Source organism: Quercus suber, unplaced genomic scaffold (genome assembly GCF_002906115.3).
Source record: "Quercus suber isolate HL8 unplaced genomic scaffold, Cork oak 2.0 scaffold_21, whole genome shotgun sequence".
Lineage (NCBI taxonomy): Eukaryota > Viridiplantae > Streptophyta > Magnoliopsida > Fagales > Fagaceae > Quercus > Quercus suber.
The window spans coordinates 1,781,932-1,802,842 of NW_027069486.1; the positions used below are offsets into that span (position 1 = coordinate 1,781,932).

At 35.0% G+C, this 20,911-nt stretch overlaps 1 protein-coding gene across 1 annotated transcript; it reads right to left on the minus strand.

Annotated features, from left to right (window-relative positions):
• Positions 1 to 9,452: 9,452 nt before the first annotated feature.
• Positions 9,453 to 14,630, minus strand: LOC111985220 (transcription factor ICE1). The gene is made up of 4 exons (XM_024016866.2): positions 13,207 to 14,630; positions 12,530 to 12,754; positions 11,284 to 11,454; positions 9,453 to 9,828 (listed from the first exon to the last, which is right to left on the minus strand). The coding sequence occupies exons 1-4, from the start codon at positions 14,368 to 14,370 to the stop codon at positions 9,745 to 9,747; spliced, it is 1,644 nt and encodes a 547-aa protein (XP_023872634.1). The 5' UTR covers positions 14,371 to 14,630; the 3' UTR covers positions 9,453 to 9,744.
• Between the last annotated feature and the right edge of the window lie 6,281 nt (positions 14,631 to 20,911).

Consider the following 20,911-nt stretch of genomic DNA (forward strand, 5'->3'; position numbering starts at 1 on the left):
TCTTACTTTTATGACGGTACTGTAGCATCTTGCATAAGTATTTTTTGTTTCTCTCTCTCAACCACTCAGTTCTCTTCTTCCTTTTTTTTTTTTTTATCTGATTCTCTTTTTCTTCATCCTCAATTCTCACTCCCTCTCTGATTCTCTCTCATTCAAAGCATGCCACCGGAGCTGGGTTGCTAAGTCGGTGATCAATGTCGAGATAAGGTAGTCTCAATGGTGGCAGAGTGGGTCTGGGTTGATGATCGATGGCGGTGATGTGGGTCTCGATGGTGGCGACGTGGGTCTGGGTCGGTGGGTTTAGGGTGGTCTGTGATGGTGGATTAATCTAATGGGTTTGTATCGGTGGATTTGTATGTGATGGGTTTGTATCTGATGGGGTGGTCTGGGTCTGTATCTGATGGTGGGTCTGTATTTGATGGGTTTTTTCATGGTGGTGGTGGGATTCTTGTGGCAGAGGTGGTGGTGATGGATGGCTAAAAGAGAGAGACAGTGAGAAAAATATAAAAAGATAAACAATGATGGAGGAGAAGGGTGGGAGAGAGATTGGATTAGTATTATTTTATTAGGTAGTATATATTATTTTAATGAGTTTTGTACAGCACTTTGATACCTAGCCCATTTATACCTTAGATTCTAACTCAAACAGCACGGCCCATAGGCCTAATCTTTTTCTGTCCAGGGCACCAGCCCAAACCCACAGATGCTACGAACCCAGGCACCGTAGTACTCAGATACCTGAGTAGGCAACCTGCAGTGGCACGCACCCTATTTCACTACATGGTCCATGTTCGGCAAACCACCCCAAGCAGGAAAAAGGATGTTTGGATATGCTACCCCTCATATGTACGGCAATGCCCTGGGGAATATCACTACCAAGCGTATTCTTTGCAGTTGGAGCCAGTTCCAATGCCACTCCTACCATACTCCACTAAACACCCACTTAGCAACAATAATATTGGACCTCCTTCCCCTACTAACCCTGAGAGTAATCATGATTCTTCCACTAATTTGAGGCTATAAATAAGAGAAACCAAAGAGCGAAGAAGGTTGTTGAAAAGCTTTGGAAGCAACTTATAGTTGAGGGTAGTAGAGTTGCAAAAGTGAGAGGGAGAGGATTCAGAGGCTTAAGAGAAGTAGTTGTGTCTCTAAGTTAGAATCGCCCAGAGTAGAAAATCCAAAGCCCACGTTACAAATAGATTGTGAGCCCAAGTGAGGACCGACCCATCAACCTCACTCTAGGTGCCCACAAGTTGAATAGAAAAATAAAAGTTAGGATGTTGGGTATATTGTAAAATGGTATGGTATAATTAATAAAGTAACTTTTAAGATGGTAAAATGGAATTTTTTGAAGAAACTGGATGTGAATGCTCTTAGTTTACCAAATTCTACTATACTCTAGTTAAAGTAACTTCTTTACGTGGGCTCTAGTTAGTTCAACTGGTAAAGTCTTTGATAGTTGTATAAGAGATCTGGAGTTCAATCCCTACCTACACCAAAAACTGATTAGTGTCTTAGTTTGACGATAAAGAACTATTATCAGAAGTGGACTCCATATGTTGAAACTCTCTATAAAAAAAAGTAACTTCTTTATTATCAGACTAAGACAACAATCGATTTTTGATGTATTGTTATTTATATTACGTATATAGTTTTGTTGAGCGTTACAATTTGTATGTTAGCATATCATCCATCATGACTTGAAGGAGGGGGGATGTTTAGGGATGACAAACACCCCTACCTACGTGGGTTCTAGTTAGTTCAATTGGTAAAGTCTCTGATAGTTGTATAAGAGATTTGGAGTTCAATCCCTACCTACACCAAAAAATGATTGATGCCTTAGTCTGACGATAAAGAGTTATCACCAGGAGCGGACACCATAGGTTGAAACTCTCTAAAAAAAAAAAGTAAATTCTTTATTGTCAAACTGAGACACCAATTGAGTTTTGATGTATTGTTATTTATATTACATATATAGTTTTGTTAAGATTTACAATTTGTATGTTAGCATATCGTCCACCATGACTTGAAGGAGGGGGGATGTTTAGGGATGACAATGAATGGGATGGGATCATGATTAGGGGTGTTTTGTCACTGACTTGTCCCTTTTTAGGTAAAATCTGCACATGGCAAGAAATTTAACAAAAAGTTGTGATTTAAATCATTTTTAGATTATTATTATAATCTAATGTATACTTTCTACATTAGTTAACAAAAAGTTTTGATTTTGTTTTTTTTTTTAAAATATTAATTGTGATCAATGTGATTTAAAAGATAATTCATAATTTATAAACTAATTGGATGAAAAAGAATACTTTTTTTGAGTTATGTAAAGACTAACTTTTTTTAATCACATGTAAAGACTAAAGTACTTGATGTAAATATTTTTGTTACATATAAGAAAATAGCATATGTTAAATCATGGTACAGAAATATTTAATGAATAAGTATTATTCTTTGGATATATATATATATATATTTGAATATATTTATTTAGAGCATTAGTATCTGGTTTGCTAAAGACTAAAATTTAGCATTTTAGAACTCCAAACCACCAAAAAAAACCCCAACAACCGGATTCTTATATCTAAAAAAATTTTACAACTGTGCTATAGTGATTTGTTACTTGTAGAACTTTCTGCTCATTGTTTCTAAACATAATTCCTTTATATATCAGCTCCTTGCTCTCTCTCTCTTCTTTGCTAAAGGCTACAGTGATCTGTTTGTTGAATTATATTATTTTAAAGGGTATTTTATATTATTTTAATGGGTTGTATCTTAAAATAAGAAATAGGATGTTGAATGAGTTATGAATGGTATGCTAAAATAGATAAAGTAACATTTATAGTGTTAAATGACGTATTTTTTTAGGAAATGGGATGCTAATGCTCTTAGGCTCCATAAAAATAAAAATAAAATAAAATAAAAATTCTAGCTCTACCATTTTCTTCCATCAACATCAATATTAATACCAATAAATTTATTCTTAAATTTAAGAAACTAGAGGATCTGTTTGTTAGTAAAGAAATGACTTGTGCATACAACTAAGTGTACACAGTACACACAAGCTACAATTTACAAAGGAACTTGTGACTTTAAGTCGCTATTTTGAAACTTTGAAATTGTAATTTAAAGTCATGAGTTCTCTTGTAAATTGCAATTATTTACACTAGAGTATATGTAATAAACACTATTCTTGTTAATATTAGCATGCACTAGCACTAACTAGTAGTTGCCTTTTTCCGCCCTTTAATACACTGTTAGTCTACCAATAAAAAAAGCAGTCAATCAATTTGATGACTTTTAGCATGACAAAAATTAAAACAAAAAACAGAATCATACTCTTAGATTTTTAATAGATACTAAGGGAAATGATTAAAAAAATAGTAATATACGAAAGGATTTGAATAATATTTTACTCTAACTAAAGAAACTTCTTTTGTCTCCATTAAACCCTTTTTCACCATGTAAATACATTACTTCATGGTTGTTATTTAATATTACTTATATTTGTTGTTAGTGTCACTATTATTTTTGTATGCTAGCATATCATCCATTATCATTAATATTAATGCCAAAACTTTAAATAAACCAGAGGACATGTTAATTGTTTTTTGTTAGGTCAAGAGGATATGTTATTCCGTTAATCCCCTGCCAAACCCGATCAGACCACAGACAAAGCCAAAATGGACAGCACCTCCACTGAATAAATATAAGATAAATTATGATGGAGCAACCTCAAATGCAGACAATAAATCAGGGGTTGGAGTGGTAGTTTGTGACTGCAATGGTGAGGGAATTGCATCCTTAGTTTAGTAATTGGAGCAGGCATACCAACCCGTGGAAGTTGAGGCAATTGCTGCGTGCTGAGCAGTGGATTTTGGCAGTGAGATTGGAGTGGACTGTGCTATTATGGAGGGTGATTCGGAATTAATTGTGAAGGCTTTGAGGAACAACGATAATGGGTTAATTTCTTTTGCCCCTTTGATAAATGATGTATCTTTATTTTCGGGTTTGTTTTCAGAATTGTCATACTCTCACATTCGGAGAGATGGCAACAAAGTTGCTCATAGTTTAGTTAGGTTAGCCTTGATCATACCAAATTGTACTGTGTGGATGGAGGATGTTCTGTCTCGTACCTTACCTTTTGTTCAGGCAAATTTGGCTGCCCTTTAATTTTATTCAATGAATGTCTTTTTTCTCTAAAAAGAAAAAGGAAAAAAAGAAGAGGATATGTTATTTAATAATTATACCAGCTAGTAGTTGCATATGTTTGCTTTCTGTTTTACATCAGACAAATTATAATAGTGTAAGGGTCATATTTGTAATTGGCAAATCCTGAGACAAAACATACTTTACTTGTATTTGAGTCTTAGGTTCTAATGTGTTCAAGAAATGCTCAACAAGTGGTATTATTTAAGACATGAAGAATACTCAAGAAATAATACAAGAAAAGCTAGAACTGTAGATCTCGACACCTTCTCGATACCTATCGATCTATTGAGATTTATTGAAACTCGATACCTAGCTTGACACCATCGAGATTCGAGTATTTTGAAATTTCAAATCTATTTTCGGCCCATGATGACAAGGGTTTCGTGCACTAGGTTTCTAGAGTACATAAAAACTATATTTTACAGTCGTCGTCATATACATAAAGAGACATACAAAAATACTCGCTTTTACAGGAGTTGCTATTACTTTTTGTGCATCTTAGGGTTTTGTACCAAGCTACTTCCAGATATACAAGTGTGGATTAAAAAACTCTACCATACAATAACAATAAAATTTGTTGTGTTGTTAATTATGTACCGAGATTTGTGCAAAATATAAGTATCTATAAGAACAAGTCCAAATGGGAATTAGAGCTAACACGGGTATAGGTTAATAGATTCAACTATAGATTGGTACTTTGGGATAGGCCAATAGAGTAGGATTTCTTATACTTGTAACCGCTTGATTATTGATAACCGCTTTATTATTGATTAGTGTATTCTTCGGGAGTAGTGACTTGAAATTCACTAGGTGGGATTTTTGTCTGCGAAGATTTTCTCCATCGTGATCAAATAGCCGTGTCAAATTTATATTTTACTGCACTCTATATAGTTTGGTGATTTAATTGTGTCTCCACTTAATTTACATATAATTTGACTAATTAATCAACTTGAATAATTATTATTCAGGTCAACTGATAACCTAACAAATAGAATAGAGTGACTACTAAGTAGTCAATTGCAAATTGAATTGGACTTTTTCTCCTTCAAATTTTCCTGGTCAGCACAACAATGCATACTTTTCTTTATTACTTAGGCCGACCAGCATTGAGAAAAAGACCATATATTGATTCTCGTGATTTGCATGAGGAGCCCCTAGTTACTACCCACCCAAAAAAACGTACTACTCTTATGTAATTGTAAAGGCCAAAAAATGGGCCCTCATCTAGCTTATAATGACTGGAGTTCCCCTTCACATACCATTTCAGCGATTTTTTTTTTTTTTTTCCCAGCGATTTTAGCATTTAAAAAATGTGGTTCCCACTGCTGATATCTCACAATCATATTGTTTGGATTTATACGGGGGAGTACTTATGTAAATATAATTCTTGGGTTTATATGTGGAGGGACTCTGATATTGTCGGTGATTCATTAAACTTGATGATAATGATTATTTTTATATTAATAAATACTATTTCAACTTATATATTTTTAAAGAAAGTTTCAATCTATGGCGTCCGCTTTTGATAATAATTCTTTACTATCAAATCAAGATATCAATCGGTTTTTGGTATAAGCGAAAAATTGAACCAATTCACCAAATATCTTATTCAACTATCAAAAATTTTACCAATTGAGCTAACTAAAACCCGCTAATAATTGATGTTATCTATATTAATTGCTCTTGTCATCAGACTTAAAGACACATAATAGTTAATGTCACTTTTTGCACATATTTGGGCTGTGAAAATATTTATATCAATAAAAGAAAGCCCAAAGCCCATATATGTCATACGTTGATGGTCCAGCCCAGAATCCATTGTGGTATCCCATGAAACTAACAAGAGCTAGACCACAAAATTAACCGACTTGGGCCACAAAGTCCAATACAAGAGGGTCCTTTGCTTGTGAGACCAATGAACTCATACTTGATGCAATGTGGATTGCCCATGGAAGAACCAAATATCTACTGAATAATACACATGCCAACAAGGTTTTTTTTTTTTCCTCTAAATATTATTTTATTATTCCTGGTGCTATGAAAAAAAGAATTGTTTGACGTAGTTGCTAAAAAACTGAAGAGATTATTTAGCAAAGCCAGAATCGCGTAAACACAATCTCATTTACACACCAACTAGGAAGGCTTATTTGACGGCAGGGTCAAGGTCCCAGAAGGCCCATCCTTGAGATGTTTTATTGGTCTGACATAACAACAATATAAACTTTATTTGGGCCTAAGGGCCACAAACAACATATCTTATGAAGCCCAGTTCAACCAAATATCCATCCAAAATTTTGTATTAGGCCCAGGTCGGGAATAAAATATTGCCATTTTATTTATTTATTTAGTTATTTTTCTATTTTTGAGGTCAAGAAGATTACCCTTTTTTTTTCGACTTTAAGATTATCATTTTTCTAGCACTAATACATATGGGCTTCGTACGACTTCAGCTCCATGGCATCTCTCAAACGTTAAAGCCCTCTTTGGTTGAGAAAATGATCGGTGAGCTAAGTTACTTTTTTTTTTTTTTTTAATGAATAAAAATCTTCTGTCCTATTTTTTGTACTCTATTAATCACAATTCGTTACATATATTTTTTAAATTTTCTTATAAAATAATTAAAGTTTTGAAAAAAAAAAATCAAACACCCATCATAGTGTAATTAGTAGAATATAAAATATAAAACAAAAAATGGGAGAGAATTTTGATTTCTTTTTAATTACCCCCTCCAAAAAAAAAAAAAAAGCATTCACATTTGATTATGCAAAAAATATTCATTTTTGCATCACCAAAAAGTCATTCTATCTATTTTACATAACCACTTTAATAATATACTCTATTGTTCTCAACATTCATTTTTTAATTCTTTCTTTAGTACTAGGAGGAATAAAATTTGCATTTAATTTTACGTGTTAAGATGATCTATATTTAGATGATATTGTAGCAATAAATGTGTATAAATTTGAATAGTAATATATTATAAAGTGTGCGAATTTTTAGTGATTCTTTGCTACGGTATCATCTAAAATGTATTTATATGCATTTTGCATTCCCATATACAAATCTATATATAAAAAGAGTCAATTGGTATAGCACTACAGTACTTTGGCTTATTCAATTCCCACTTTCTCCACTATTATACACTTAGAGGTATCTCATTGAATGGTTTATGTCTCACAAACTCACACTTACACTTGCCTTCTTCTATTTATTATTTTTTACGATACTTGAGTTACAATGCTTGCGTTGAACTTATTATATAACTAGTCATTAACCTGTGCAATGCAGGGGAAATCTATTGAATATGAGAAGTTGTATTATGCCTAACAATCTTGATGCAAAGATTATCCTCCTATAATCCCATTTATTTTTCTTTAAACCTACACGCCAACCTCCTCTACAATGCAAGAAGACGTAAATGATAGAACCTACAATGTGATATAATTCAATGCTTAGCACCCTATGTAATTATGAACTCAAATTCATTATTTCAAACTTTCAATACCATTACAGTTTTACATGCAGCAGCTACTCTGGATATGGCAACCTATCCTTAAAAAATAGCAACTAACATAAATATTTGACAAAGGGAAGGAAATCCTAAATGACAACTCATCCTAGAAGATTTGCCAACTTATGCAAGGCGTTGGAGCAATCATAATTGATGATGAGATCTACATCTCTATTTTGGTTGCACCAACAAGAAATTTAGGTTAAATCCTGCGAAAGCCATAAAAACTTATAGGTAAAATGCCACACACAATTTGCTCTATTATTAAGATTTGAAGGTCTAGTACATGATCTTATTAAATGCTTCCATATTCTCTTTAAATTTGTATTGGCCCTAAGCTCCACCAGCATAAAAATCATAGTGCTTTTTTTTGGAAGGACTTCCCTACCCAATTATTGGAACTCTTTCACATCTGTCCTACCAAATGTTTGTGCTTCAAGTGGAGTGTGTTGACTGACTTTGGTTAATTATAATATTTACTTTCAGCCATTGCACTACAATCCACAAATAGTTCTTCCTGCCGTCATTGAACTTTGAGCGCTAATACATGCCTCATGTAGAAAGGTACAAAAGAATCAAGATCATGCATAGTAAGATGAGGACGTCTCTTAAGAGTGATACCAGTTGAAAAAAAATGTTTTATTTTCATGAATATCATTACTCAAAAAAGATAAAAAGTACAGTTTCTTAAATTTAATGGTATGTGATATACACTAGCCTCAAATCCCCGAGTCTTAGTCCAAGCCTCCTTTTCAGTTTGGCTTAAGCATTTTGTCAAACATTTTGAGGGTTATAGAATTGACCACTCTTTACATGCAATAAAGAACTACCAAAAAATACTAATTTCATTTCATTCTTGCTAACTTTTGAAAAAGGTTTTCCACCATTCATGTTGACTTCTCACCTAGCAAATTGGTGTTTTTTATCTTAGGCATCCCTTGTTTATTGCTAAATTTGCCGTAAGTTCTCTGTCTACCGCCATTTGTGCAAAATATATTTACATTTTGATAAGAGTAATTGAAAGGATTGGGCATAGATTTGGAGGCTGGTCATTGGTTTGGATCCTAGTGGATGTGATGCAAAGAAAATTGTCCACGTTTGGTGAGAATATTGCAAACTAAAGAACAGAAACAATGGCAAAACTCAAAAGATATGATCTTTATAGATGGATAGAGTTGAATCTGAAAAATAGCAAGCCGAAAACTACAGTCCCCCCAAAAGCAACCCAAAGCAATTAAACTTTAAATCCAAATTTGAGTTTCATAATGAAAAGTTGAACTGTACAGTAAATTTTTTTTTTCTTTTTTAAGGGACTAATCATTATCTTTGTCATCGTCGACAAAAGAAAAGAAGGGAAGAAATAGAGAGTGAGAGAGGGGGAGGACTTTAACATTGAGAAGAAAGAAGGGGAGTAGACTGGAGTTCAAAGATGAGAAGAAAGAACATGAAAAAAATTTATCGAGTAATCGACAACTTAAAATAAGCATTAAAAAATTGGTGCTGATGTGTAAAATTGTGGAGCTAGAAACCAAAAGTCAGAGGCTTCAGTTATATATATATATATATATAGATTACTACTAGTACTAAAGCTTAATTGTTATGAAATGATGAGTTTATACATTATTCTAAATACCAACTAAAATTTGATTTATTGTTTGTTGCAATTATCCTGTGGAAAATGCCAACCAGAACAACTAGGCATAAAAGGTGCATGGAGAATCAAACATGCAAAGAAAAATTGTAACCAGCTACTATTCATAGAGAATATGCCGACAGCAAATGATTTTATTCTAAAAGCTGAAGATACTTAAGACAACACAGTAAGTTTGCTACGCTTCTAAGCATGAGTACAAAACATATCCACTAATGATAGCAAATTGACCTTTCGAACATTAGCTGACCTACTTGACTTTGGTCTGTGGGTACCTTTACCAATAGGAATGAGGAGCAAATGCATTTACAAGCTACTTGAGGTACAACACTACAGTTAGTTCCTCCATTTATATGAAGCACTTGGGTTACATCATACCATGGAAGCCAGCCGAATCCAAAAGTACTGCTTTGATTTGCTCAGGCAAGACATCCTGGCCTTCCCTGCATTGCTGATGAACAAAGGAAAAAAGGAAATTAAGTCTTTGGATGACCACACTTAGCTAAAAACTGATAAGTGATAACACTCTAGATTGAAAAAACAAAAAAAGTGGCAGGCCACAATTTACAAGAGAAGAAGCTCCATGAACTATGCATTAGGAATTTAGGATGCCACCAACAAAATATGATAAGAAGGTCCATTTTCCATTGCACAGGATTTCTAAGAAATCTAATACGCATTACTACAGAATCTAGTATCAGCCTAGCTTATGACCTGAGTACCTGACATTCAATCATCTGTTTATATGTGAAGCTTGTTCAAATTATCAAGAACCTGCCTTGCATGTCTAATTGGAATCAATAAGACAGACAATATGGTCATACAATTTGTCTAGAAAAACATATTTCTGTAGGTATTAAATGTTTTTGCTTCTTTATTTTCTCTTTCCACCCATTCAGCCAATCTTTACTTTTTTTAAGCTATTAAAAAAACCAATTGAGGGACTGCCATTCTCTCTTTTACAATAATATGTTGTCGCCACATAGCATTGTTAATTGTTTCAAATAATTGTTCTCTCATATATCATATTATTATTGGTCTTGGTAGTGGCTTCACTCCTAAGGAAAAAATGAGTTATTGCCTCCAAAGGCTACGGAAGAAATATAGAAGATATTCTGCAGGGTGTCCAAACACCATCCATCTGCATGATAAATGAAATTTTTTTTTTTTTTTTTTTTTTTAAGATTCAAATGGCATAGAGGGTCATCTACATGCAAATATTGGCACCCTCATTGGTAACAATCTGTTGAAGAACCTTTTCTTATTATAAGTAAATTCAAACAAATGACATTGAAGGGATGCAAAAAGACTACCACGTGTGTTGCCCAGGGCATAAGGGGCATTAAGTAGTATTAATATGTATAAACAAGAGAGAGAGAGAGAGAGAGAGAGAGGTTTGAACATCTATACGTATGATCTACCTATCAAAAAAGTATAGATGATCTCAAAATGGATCTATAAAAAAAAAATGATCAACAATCCTATCACCTATGCATATGGCCTACAAGTGGTACTTTGCATAAGAATCAGAGACTGGAAAAAGGGAATTCAATAAGACAAGGGGGGAATGGGCTCTCAATTTCTGGGTTTTGTCCGCATCTTAAGTGAAATTTGCTTCAATACCAAGGTCATGCTTTCAGTATAATCCATACAGAGGAACAAGGCTTCTAATCGCCTCTGCATAGGTAATCTTCTTCTTAGAAAATCATTATTGTAAAACTCAAAAGCAATAAAGAAGTCACTTCTTAGTAGAGGAATTTTACAACAATTTGGAAATACATTGTGCTCAATAAATCAGGACATGAAAAGATGCAGGTGCAAAGCACCAAAAATAGAATATAATCAACAACAAAAAAAAAAATATATAGTGAAAGCTGCACTTTTGGTATCTGAGAAAGAAGTATACCTCAGCTCTGAAGACATCCAAAGCAAACCCATTGAAACAACTAATCACAGCCTGCTGGATGTCCAATCCCAGGTTGTCCAGAGCCCTCATAGTTGAAAGCAAGAGACCCGGTCTCCGGGCACAAAACATGTGGATATTGACAGCTCTCCCTTCCCTTACCCTAACCTCCACCTATAAAATACAGAAACCAAATAACATACTTGTCAAGCCAATGTCCTGGATTACCACAAGAAATGATTTGGTATACTCAAGAAACACTCAATAAAATCACAAATTAGGTTTACTGATTTTAATGCATGGGCTTTATTTAAAGCGACTCTGACTCACTAACATCCTAGTTTTAGTTCTAAGGGTGGAAGAAAGAAAAGAAAAATATTTCTCATCCTATACCCAATAAAACCTACAGCATCTCAGGACAGGACCATGCAGCATGTATTATATATTGAAAAGTTCGCATTTTATTATAAACAGATAGCAAATCATTGGACCCCATTGTTTGCACTGTGACACACACATATTGGCATATTTACTGCAAATGCTTTGTTTGAGTTTCCAAGAATCAATTTCACATGCATATCAGCTCAAAGTAAAATTTTGATCCCTACTGGAGTAATAACAAATTTGGTAGAGTCCAAATCTGTGTAACATGCACACTCCACTCATAATTTGTTTCCATTTTGGGTGATGCAAGTAAAAACACTATATGAAAATGAATAAACATTTCTAATTCATTCTTGTTAGCCCATTTTGTATTGCTGTAGGAAGTAGAGCTTTAGGGGTAGAGAGTTAATCGTAGAGCTTTTGCAATACTGAGCTTCAACTAAAAAGCTCTTCAGTGTTTCGAGCATGTGGCAAGTTATAGTGAATAGTGCTTTAAAGTTTTGGATTTATAAACTATGAACAATGAATTGTAGAGCCCTTCCCTAAAAGCTCCAGATTTAGCTTTAGCTTTTGAAACCGTTTGCAGCTTTTAAGGACCACCTTAAAAGCTATTTAGAAAAATTTCCAAGCGTTTCACAATTTCAGCTAAAAGAGCTTTAAAGCGCTTTTCAACCCCTTCAAAAGCAAAACCAGAATCCATGTCTCAAAATTAACGCCAACACTTGCATCAATGTCCTTGTTAAGTAGGTAAGAGTTCCAACAAAAGAAAGATGATAGATACCAGCACATTTCCAAATTTATTAGCATCGAGTAATTAATGAAAAATTGAAAACATCAAATGAATACAAAGATGAGTGAAAGTTACCCTTGTAGGTTGGCTTTTAGGGCTTGGCAAGGAGCTTGGGCAAAGTTCTTCCTTGACACGGCTGGGAAGGGTAGGAGGAGTCGGTGTCAAAGAATGAAAGCTTGTAGAAGATGGCAACAAAGATCCAGGAGGGGTTGACTCCAGTTCATTATGGAGATCATTGATCCTCTGCAGAAGCTCCTTTAAGTAGTCAATGGCATCCCCAAGTATTGAAGCTCTATCCATCTATGCACAGATAAGGATTATCATCAGAAATTATGACCAACAAATCAAGGATTATAATCTCAAAAAGTCCTAAAAGCACCCAAATAATGATAAACTCCAAAAACAGTCCTTGGCCCAAGATGTTTAGATATCAAAAATTCCAGAATTTCACATAAAATGGATGAAAAATCAATTCAAAATTTAAATTAGCTGACTTTAACACACTGTTTAAGATTTCTCAAAGTTCTCTGGGGTGAAGATATAAAGGGGCATCATTCTCATCTCTTCTATCATACAGTACATGTAAACTCAACATGCTTAATCATCTATGCCTTTTGTCGCGTGTGTGCTAACTTATCGATGCCACTTAGTAGTCTTCCAAGACAAAGTAAAATCCATGGGAAATACTAATTAATCAAAAGCTAAAAAATGATATAAGTGACACCTAATCTAATAAAGGATGAGACTAATACCTTGCTAATCTTTGGCACAACAGACCTAAGCATGTAGAGCCTATCATTAAGCTTCTTCCTTCGCCTCCTCTCCGCCATGAGATTCTTTGCCGGAAGACCCTTCTTCTTTCCCTTCTGGTCTCCCCCACCAGTAACAGTACTGTTGGCATTAGAATTACTCCTTCCAATTTGAACATTCCCCTCCATTTTTCCAATACTATTCTCATTCTCATTAAAGTCATCAGAATCGTAATTCAAACCCGAAACATCAAGGCTTCCTTCCTCAAAATCACACTCCTCACTACTCTTCTTCTTCCTCCTCCCCCTCTTCTCCATATCCTCCTCCGAATTTTCGCCATATCTCCCGCCCGAAATCTCCAAATTTCCCAACTTCTCAGCACCATGTCGAAGAGCTGCTCGCTTCTGAAACAGTGTGGGCTGCGTACCCACTTGAGGGAAAACCTCAAGGGGTCTCAGAGCCTTTCCTCTGTTCAGAAACAGAGCACTCCCTGAAACTGAATTGTCATTATCAAAACCCTCAAGACCCGCTGGGCTAAACCCACCACCAAGTCCAGCAGAGTTATCTGATAAAGGAAGCAACCGAGTTGGCTGTTGAAACTCGGAGGTGGAACTCAGCTCGTGACCACCAATCTGAGAACTCAACCCCGCGAAGCCCATCAAAGCAGAGCAGTTAGAAGCAGAGCCACCAGGGTTAAACGGGCCGAGCAGCCCGGTCTCGAGGCCCAAATCGAAAGCATTGTCAAAAGGGTTGGTGCAAACAGCGTTGACAAGCGAAGAGAAACAAGATTTCTGAGGCAAGAATGGGTGAGTGAACGCCTGTGAAGGAGAACAAGAAGAAGAAGAATCCAAAGGGTGCAAAAGAAGACTGTTATTGTCACTTGGGTTTGAGCAAAAACCAATGTCTCTAACATCTTGAGGGTTTGGAAGGCCATGGAGATGAAGTTCCTGATGAGATGGGTTGAGAGCGCTGTTGATGTACCACTCATTTTCAAGCATGGATTTGAAGGAAGAGAGAGGACCACTTAGAACACCCATGTTGTTGTCTTCGTCCTTATGAGCCTCTCCTTCGTTGTTGTTGCTGGTTCTGTTCCAAGACGCTGTGTCTTCTTCTTCTCCTCCTCCTCCTTCTGTCCAAACGGCACCGTTTGTAGCTCTCGGTAGCATCTCTCACCTGCGTTTCTTTTCAGAGAGAGAGAAAGGAGAGTGGCTTTTTATGTATGGATCAGTGTTCAGAGTTCAGAGTTCAGAGTTCAGAACATCATAGGCGAGAAGAAAGAGATGAGATTCTTATGTATCTTTCTGTCTGTGCTTAAACGTTATGTAAATGAAATGTACAATGAAAAATTGTAAAGTACACAAAAAAAGAAAAAGAAAAAGAGAAACGTATGGAAACTGGTGTCTGTGTGTGGATTATGATTAACCTATGTATGCGTCTGCTTCACTTGCCAAAATGCTACTTTGCTTGTTTTAATTTTGCCCTATTTGACATTATGTCACTATTATTTTTCTAGTCCGTCTTTTGTCTCTTCCTTTCAATCTTTCTTTATCCTCAAAACTTTTTATTTTTATTTTTAAAGAGACATCTTTTAGGTTTTGAGTTTTTTTTGGACCCAATTTGATTTTTTTTTTTTTGTCATTTTTTTAAAAATTGGATTACCAAGTACAATATCTCTACTAAAAATAATAAATAAATAATAATCTTATTATTCGGTTTCATGAAAAAAGTATTTAGTATCAAATGATACCACGTTATTCATATCAAAATTCAATAAACAAGAGACATATGTGCAAAAAAAAAAAACCCACTAACATATGTCTTTCAATTGTTAGTAGGTTAATTATTTTTTGCTGACATGTTTCACTCTGATTAGATTTTGATATCGCTAACATGATATCATTTGATATTAAATACTTTTTCAAGTTCATGATAGGCCCAATATCTTTCTTCTTTTTCCACCCCATTATCTAATAATAAAAATAATTATTCTCATTAAGCTAATTTCTATAATGAACAAAAGAAAAACAATAAAGAATAATAAGGAAGTCATACATAGAGCAAGCATTCTTATAACCTATAGTAGCCATATGGGAATGAAATGGTTAAGTGTGTAACTATGAGTGTGGTTACAACTTACACATGTAACCGTTAAAAATAATACCAATTCCTCACATGGTATTTGCTCAGTCGGTTATTATTACAACAAGAGATACTTTTTCCTCATTTTTAAGTTTGTAGACTCCTCTCTCAAAAAAAAAAAAAAGTTTGTAGACTCCTATTTGAAATGGTGGGTATTTAAATTAAATTGACCTAGGAAAGTCTTATCTTTTTTAAGTGAACATTTTAAAAACTCGGGGGAAAAAAGAGTGAAATTTTAAAACAAAACAATTTCATACCATCACCGACCTCACCTATGAGGTCGGTTCAATTTTGTCTATTAAATATAGAGTTCAATCGTGGTCCCCTACATTTGTCTTTGGTTGGATTTGATCCTTAAAAAATGAGATACCCCCGCATCATGTTAGTCAACTAAAGAAAACAAAAACGGAAGGACAATTCCATTTTCTAAAACTTCAAGGGCCAAATATTAACTTTTTATCCCATCAAAATATATATATATATATATATATTAACTTTTTAAATTTAAAGAATTTAAATCAAACCTACCTAAAATTTATGAGACAAAAAAGAATAAGTTATCATTTAAAATATTATTTCGATTACAAAATTATTACAAAAAATTTTTCAATCATTAGTTATTGTGTTATTATTTTAACAATGTGTGTGACTCAATATAAGTGTTACACATTGTGTAACGTACTTATGTCATATACACTATAAATATATTAAAATTATTAAAGGTAAATTGCTTTTAGTGAAATTCTAATACCAAAGTTTTCAATAAGTTGTAAAGCTATTTTAAATAACTTTAGTAATCTATTATAATTTTTAGGGAGGTTATATAAAGGAAAGAAGCTCCTAACAAAGTAAAAAAAAAAGAAGGGAAAGGAATAAGAGCTTTGCTGTAACCCTAAGATCTGTATTCACCACATAATCAATAATATAGCTCTTCGGATATCCATTCTTTACGTGTAAATTCATGTTGGTTTGTGCTTGAGGTTTGTGATTCGTTGTTGTTGATCCCATAATCAACCTAGCTCTTTCACCCATACTCTACAAATTCATTGTTTTGGGCTTGGGCCACAGATCCTAACCCTAGAATTATATATATATATATATATATATGGTTGGGTTCAAGTTACACTTGGTTTAACTCTAAGCAATGTTACATTACTCAATAAATTGTTATAAAATTCGTATTTTAAAAATTTTACTGTTGAATTACATGTTCTATATATTCTTAACATTTATGCCAATTTTTATATCAATTGGATATTATTTACCATTCGATCTGCAAACTTATTTTTTATGCATTATTTTAAACTACAAAAACTTGAATTTAAACAATTGATTAATGACATGACTATTAATCTTTGAACACCTTGAAATTTTGCAAGCAAGGAGAATATATAAAGATAATATAATCTAAAAGTAGATTTGTCAAAATTTACATCCAATTAAAAAATATTAAGTAGTGTAATATTACTTAGAGTTACACTAGGTGTAACTTGAACCCAACCCATATATATATATATATATATATATTGTAGTATATGGTTATAGATCCTTAATTCTTATTGTAGATAGGGAAATTTTAACAAATCACAAATTGCCACTAAGCTTATGTGACATGTTGGCCAATCACAAGGAGTCACATGTTACTCAGTGGGTCCCATTATTGTTATTCAGTGACAAGGAAAAATTTTCCAACTCTTAATTGTTCTGTTTTATTAAGAAAAAAAAAGATATTTTAATAGATATATAGACTTAAATATATAGTGTCTATTTAATATTGATTACTCTTAATCATCATTTCAAGATACTAATTGATTATTATGTATTCAAAATTCAAACTCAAGTTCTTTATTCAACAAAAATAAACTTTATTAATTGAGTTAACTAAAAGCCATTACCTATTTATATACCTAGTTTTTACTTTTTAATAATGTAGGTTTTATTAATTATGATACATTAAGTTTTGGTAATTTTTGCTGTGACATTAAGTTTTGGTAATGATGTATGTTTTATTAATTATGATACATTAACTTTTGGTAATGTTTATTGCATCTTTTGAATAAGATATGACAAATTAGTTACCAATAATCTTCTCAAAAAAAAGAAGTTACTATTAAAATTTATTGAAAAATTGTGGGTTCCAATTAGCTTAACTGATAAAATCTCTGATATTTGAAGTTTAATTCCCCGCTTACATAAAAAATCAATTGGTGTCTCAATTAAATGATAAAAAAAACTATCATTAAGAACGGATGTTATAGTTTGAAACTATTTCAAAAAAATAAATAAATTATTGAAAAAAAAAAACTTTTTTTTTTGGAACATGGTAATTTTTCATTAAATTTTATATTTGAGTTAATGATAAGTTTTGGTAAGAAAATTTGGATTAGTTTCTGATGAAATCTGAAAAATCACCAATGAATTACACGTCGCTCACACGCTCAGAAAGTCACCTGTGCAGCAAGAAAGAGAAAACCTATAGAGAGCACCAGTGTGGTACCGGCCAAATACCCTCTGAAGGTCAAGTTAGAATCTTTTTCAACTCCAGAGTGCTAGAGAGGGTTAATTATGCGTACCTGGACTTGTGAGGGGGTTTTTATAGTAGTTGAAAGTTGACCTCTTTTACTTGGAGTCGAAGTCCTTTCCTTGTAGAAATCATCTTTAAGAGTCCAAAACGTGGTGGACAAGTCTCTTCCTTATAGAGAAGATCTTTATCAATGTACATAATCTCTGGAATCCTCTTTGCATTAGGATTCTGTTTAAGATTCTATGATATGTGCCACAAGTATTCCTATCAAGAGTTTCTGGCTGGCCCATGGCCAATCAGTCCGTCCATAGTTCATCTGTCCATGGGGATCCGTCTTTAACAGGTCTTGCACATAATAGGCTCATCTATTTTTCAGCCCAAAAACAATAAATAACCCGGTCCGTTTATACTAGGTTTCGTAGCCGTACATTTTTTCCTCTTTTAGTTGCCCCCTCACCCGATGGATCCGTCATTCACAAGAAAACGGACACATGGGGTGACGGTTCAAAGTCTCAGGTAAGTGACCATGATACATAACTCCGCAAGCTTATCCCCGTACACTGACAGGTTTAGCAGTAACCCATTTATGACCTATGCCACGTGTCACTCTTTCAATTGCTGTTGTTTTAGAACGAGGTGTCGCTTTGTCTTCCGTGCACCTCTTCTATAAATAACACCCCCTCCGCCTCTCATTTTTCTACTTTTTACTGAAAAATATTGTCAAAGCACGTCCATCACACCTGTCAAAGACCACTCAGTTCATCTTCTGCACCCGTCGTCTGCAATTTCGTTTGCTCATCTCATAATCTTGGAAAGTAATATTTTATCCGTCCTCTTTTTAATTCTCATTTACTTTTTGGTGTTATATATATTTTCTTAGACTTTATGCCCCCGTCACTCTTTCCAAACCCGTCAAAGTCTTAGGTTTTGCCACTACATGTAGGCCATGTCTAGTGCGTCAAGTAATCAGTCAGTCGTCCGTGACGGGGCGGACTACGAAGAAGTATATCTATCAGGTTGCAAAGACCAAAATGATCTGAGCGAGGAGAGTAGTCCGTCTTCATCTTTCCCGTCCTCAACAAATGAGGATATGGAGATGATTGAGATAGAGGAGGGTTTCACTGATGAAGAAGAACAAATAGTTAGATCCGTCGTAGGAGCTGATGGACTTAGGGAGTTCATCATGCTTCCAGAATGGACGGTGAATGCCTTTATATTCACCATTAAAGAACCACATTTTAATACCCTTAGGGCCCATTACCAAATCCTAGACTACATCCCTATCCATATGCCTTACAAGTCAGAAAAATGCTACTATGAAGGAGTGGATGGTGTCGGGGTGTATGAACAGATGCTTAAGGCAGGCCTCAGATTTCCTCTGAGTTCCCTACACCGTGAAGTCCTTAAATACCTAGGTTTATCCATCAGCCAAGTATCCCCAAACGCTTGGAGAGTCTTCATAGCAATGGAGGTCCTGTATGGAGCAATGATGGACGATAGAAGAAGGCTGACGGTAAGGGAATTCTTCCACTACTACCGTCCAGACGAGATAGATAAATCAAGGGGGATGTATAGTTTCGTTCCTAGAAGCCCCATCCTGAAAGTGATCTATGAAACCCTAAATTCTAATAGAGATTGGAAGAGCCGTTATTTTTTCATTGAAGGAGACGGTTAGATGTGTTATCCAGGGGAAACGGATCACATGCCCGTCGACACGATTTGAGGCGTATTAAACCCATCTGGTATGAACTCGTTATATAGCAATTATTATTAGTTTATTTAATATTTATTGTGTTTTGAATGTCCGTCTTTTTTTGGACAGTTCGACGTCGTCCACAAGTCACTCTCGAGGAGTTCAGTTTCCTTGAGAAAATTTTTGCTAAGTCTAAATGGTGTTTCTCCAGTAAATGTTCTTGCTGTAGTATGATATGCCCATAAGACGCTTAGTAGCTCGTCAGGCCAGATGTCCTTAGCCTCCTCGAGCTAGGTCTTGATGATTTTGAGCAAGGATCGGTTTGTGACTTTGACTTGCCCATTGGCCTGTAGGTGTGCAGGTGACGAGTAGTGATTCCTAATACCCAGTTTCGAACAGAAGTCTTTGAACGCACTATTGTCGAACTGCTTTCTGTTGTCGGAGATGAGCACTCTGGGTATCTCGAACCTGCATATGATATTCTTCCATACAAAATTTCGGATGTTCCTCTCCGTGATGGTGGCTAGGGCTTCTGCCTCCACCCACTTAGTGAAGTAGTCGATCCCAACTACCAGAAATTTTAGCTGTCTTGCTGCCGTCTGGAAGGGGCCCATGATATCTAGTCCCCATTGGGCGAATGGTCAAAGGGCCATCATGGGTGTCAGCTCCTCGGTTGGTTGCCTGATCAGATTGCTAAACCTCTGACATTTGTCGCAAGTCTTGACGCAGGCTTGTGCGTCCCTTTGCATTGTAGGCCAATAGTACCATTTGCATTGTAGGCCAATTATAAGACATCCTTGATCAGTACAAATCGCAAGGCTTGGACTTTCAATTTCCTGGCTGCGTCTCTTCCGTCTGGTAGTGTGCCCATCTTCAGGTATGCTATTAATGGCGTAGTCCAATTGCTTTTGGAATTCACCTCCTGCACTTTTGTTCCGTCGTCAATAATTGAGGAATTTTGGACAAACGACAATACCTAATCAGGGACTATTATAAACTCTGCGGAGGCTACTTTTGCCAGACGGTCGGCACATTCATTCTCTTCCCTTGGGATTTGGACGAATGTGACTTTGAGGCTGCCGATCCGATTCTTGACTTCTTCCAGGTACTTCTTTATCCTTTCATTTATGCACTCGTAGACGCTGCTAATCTATCTGGTTGTTACGTGAGAATCGCAATGTACGACCATGTTCTTGACACCTGCTACCTTTGCGAGGTCTAATCCTGCCACCAACGCTTCATACTCGATCTCGTTGTTGGTCGTTGGGAAGTCCAGCCGAATCATGCATTTGATTCTATCTCCATCAGGGGTTTGAATTACCTCATCGACACCTCCAGCTTGCCTGTTTGA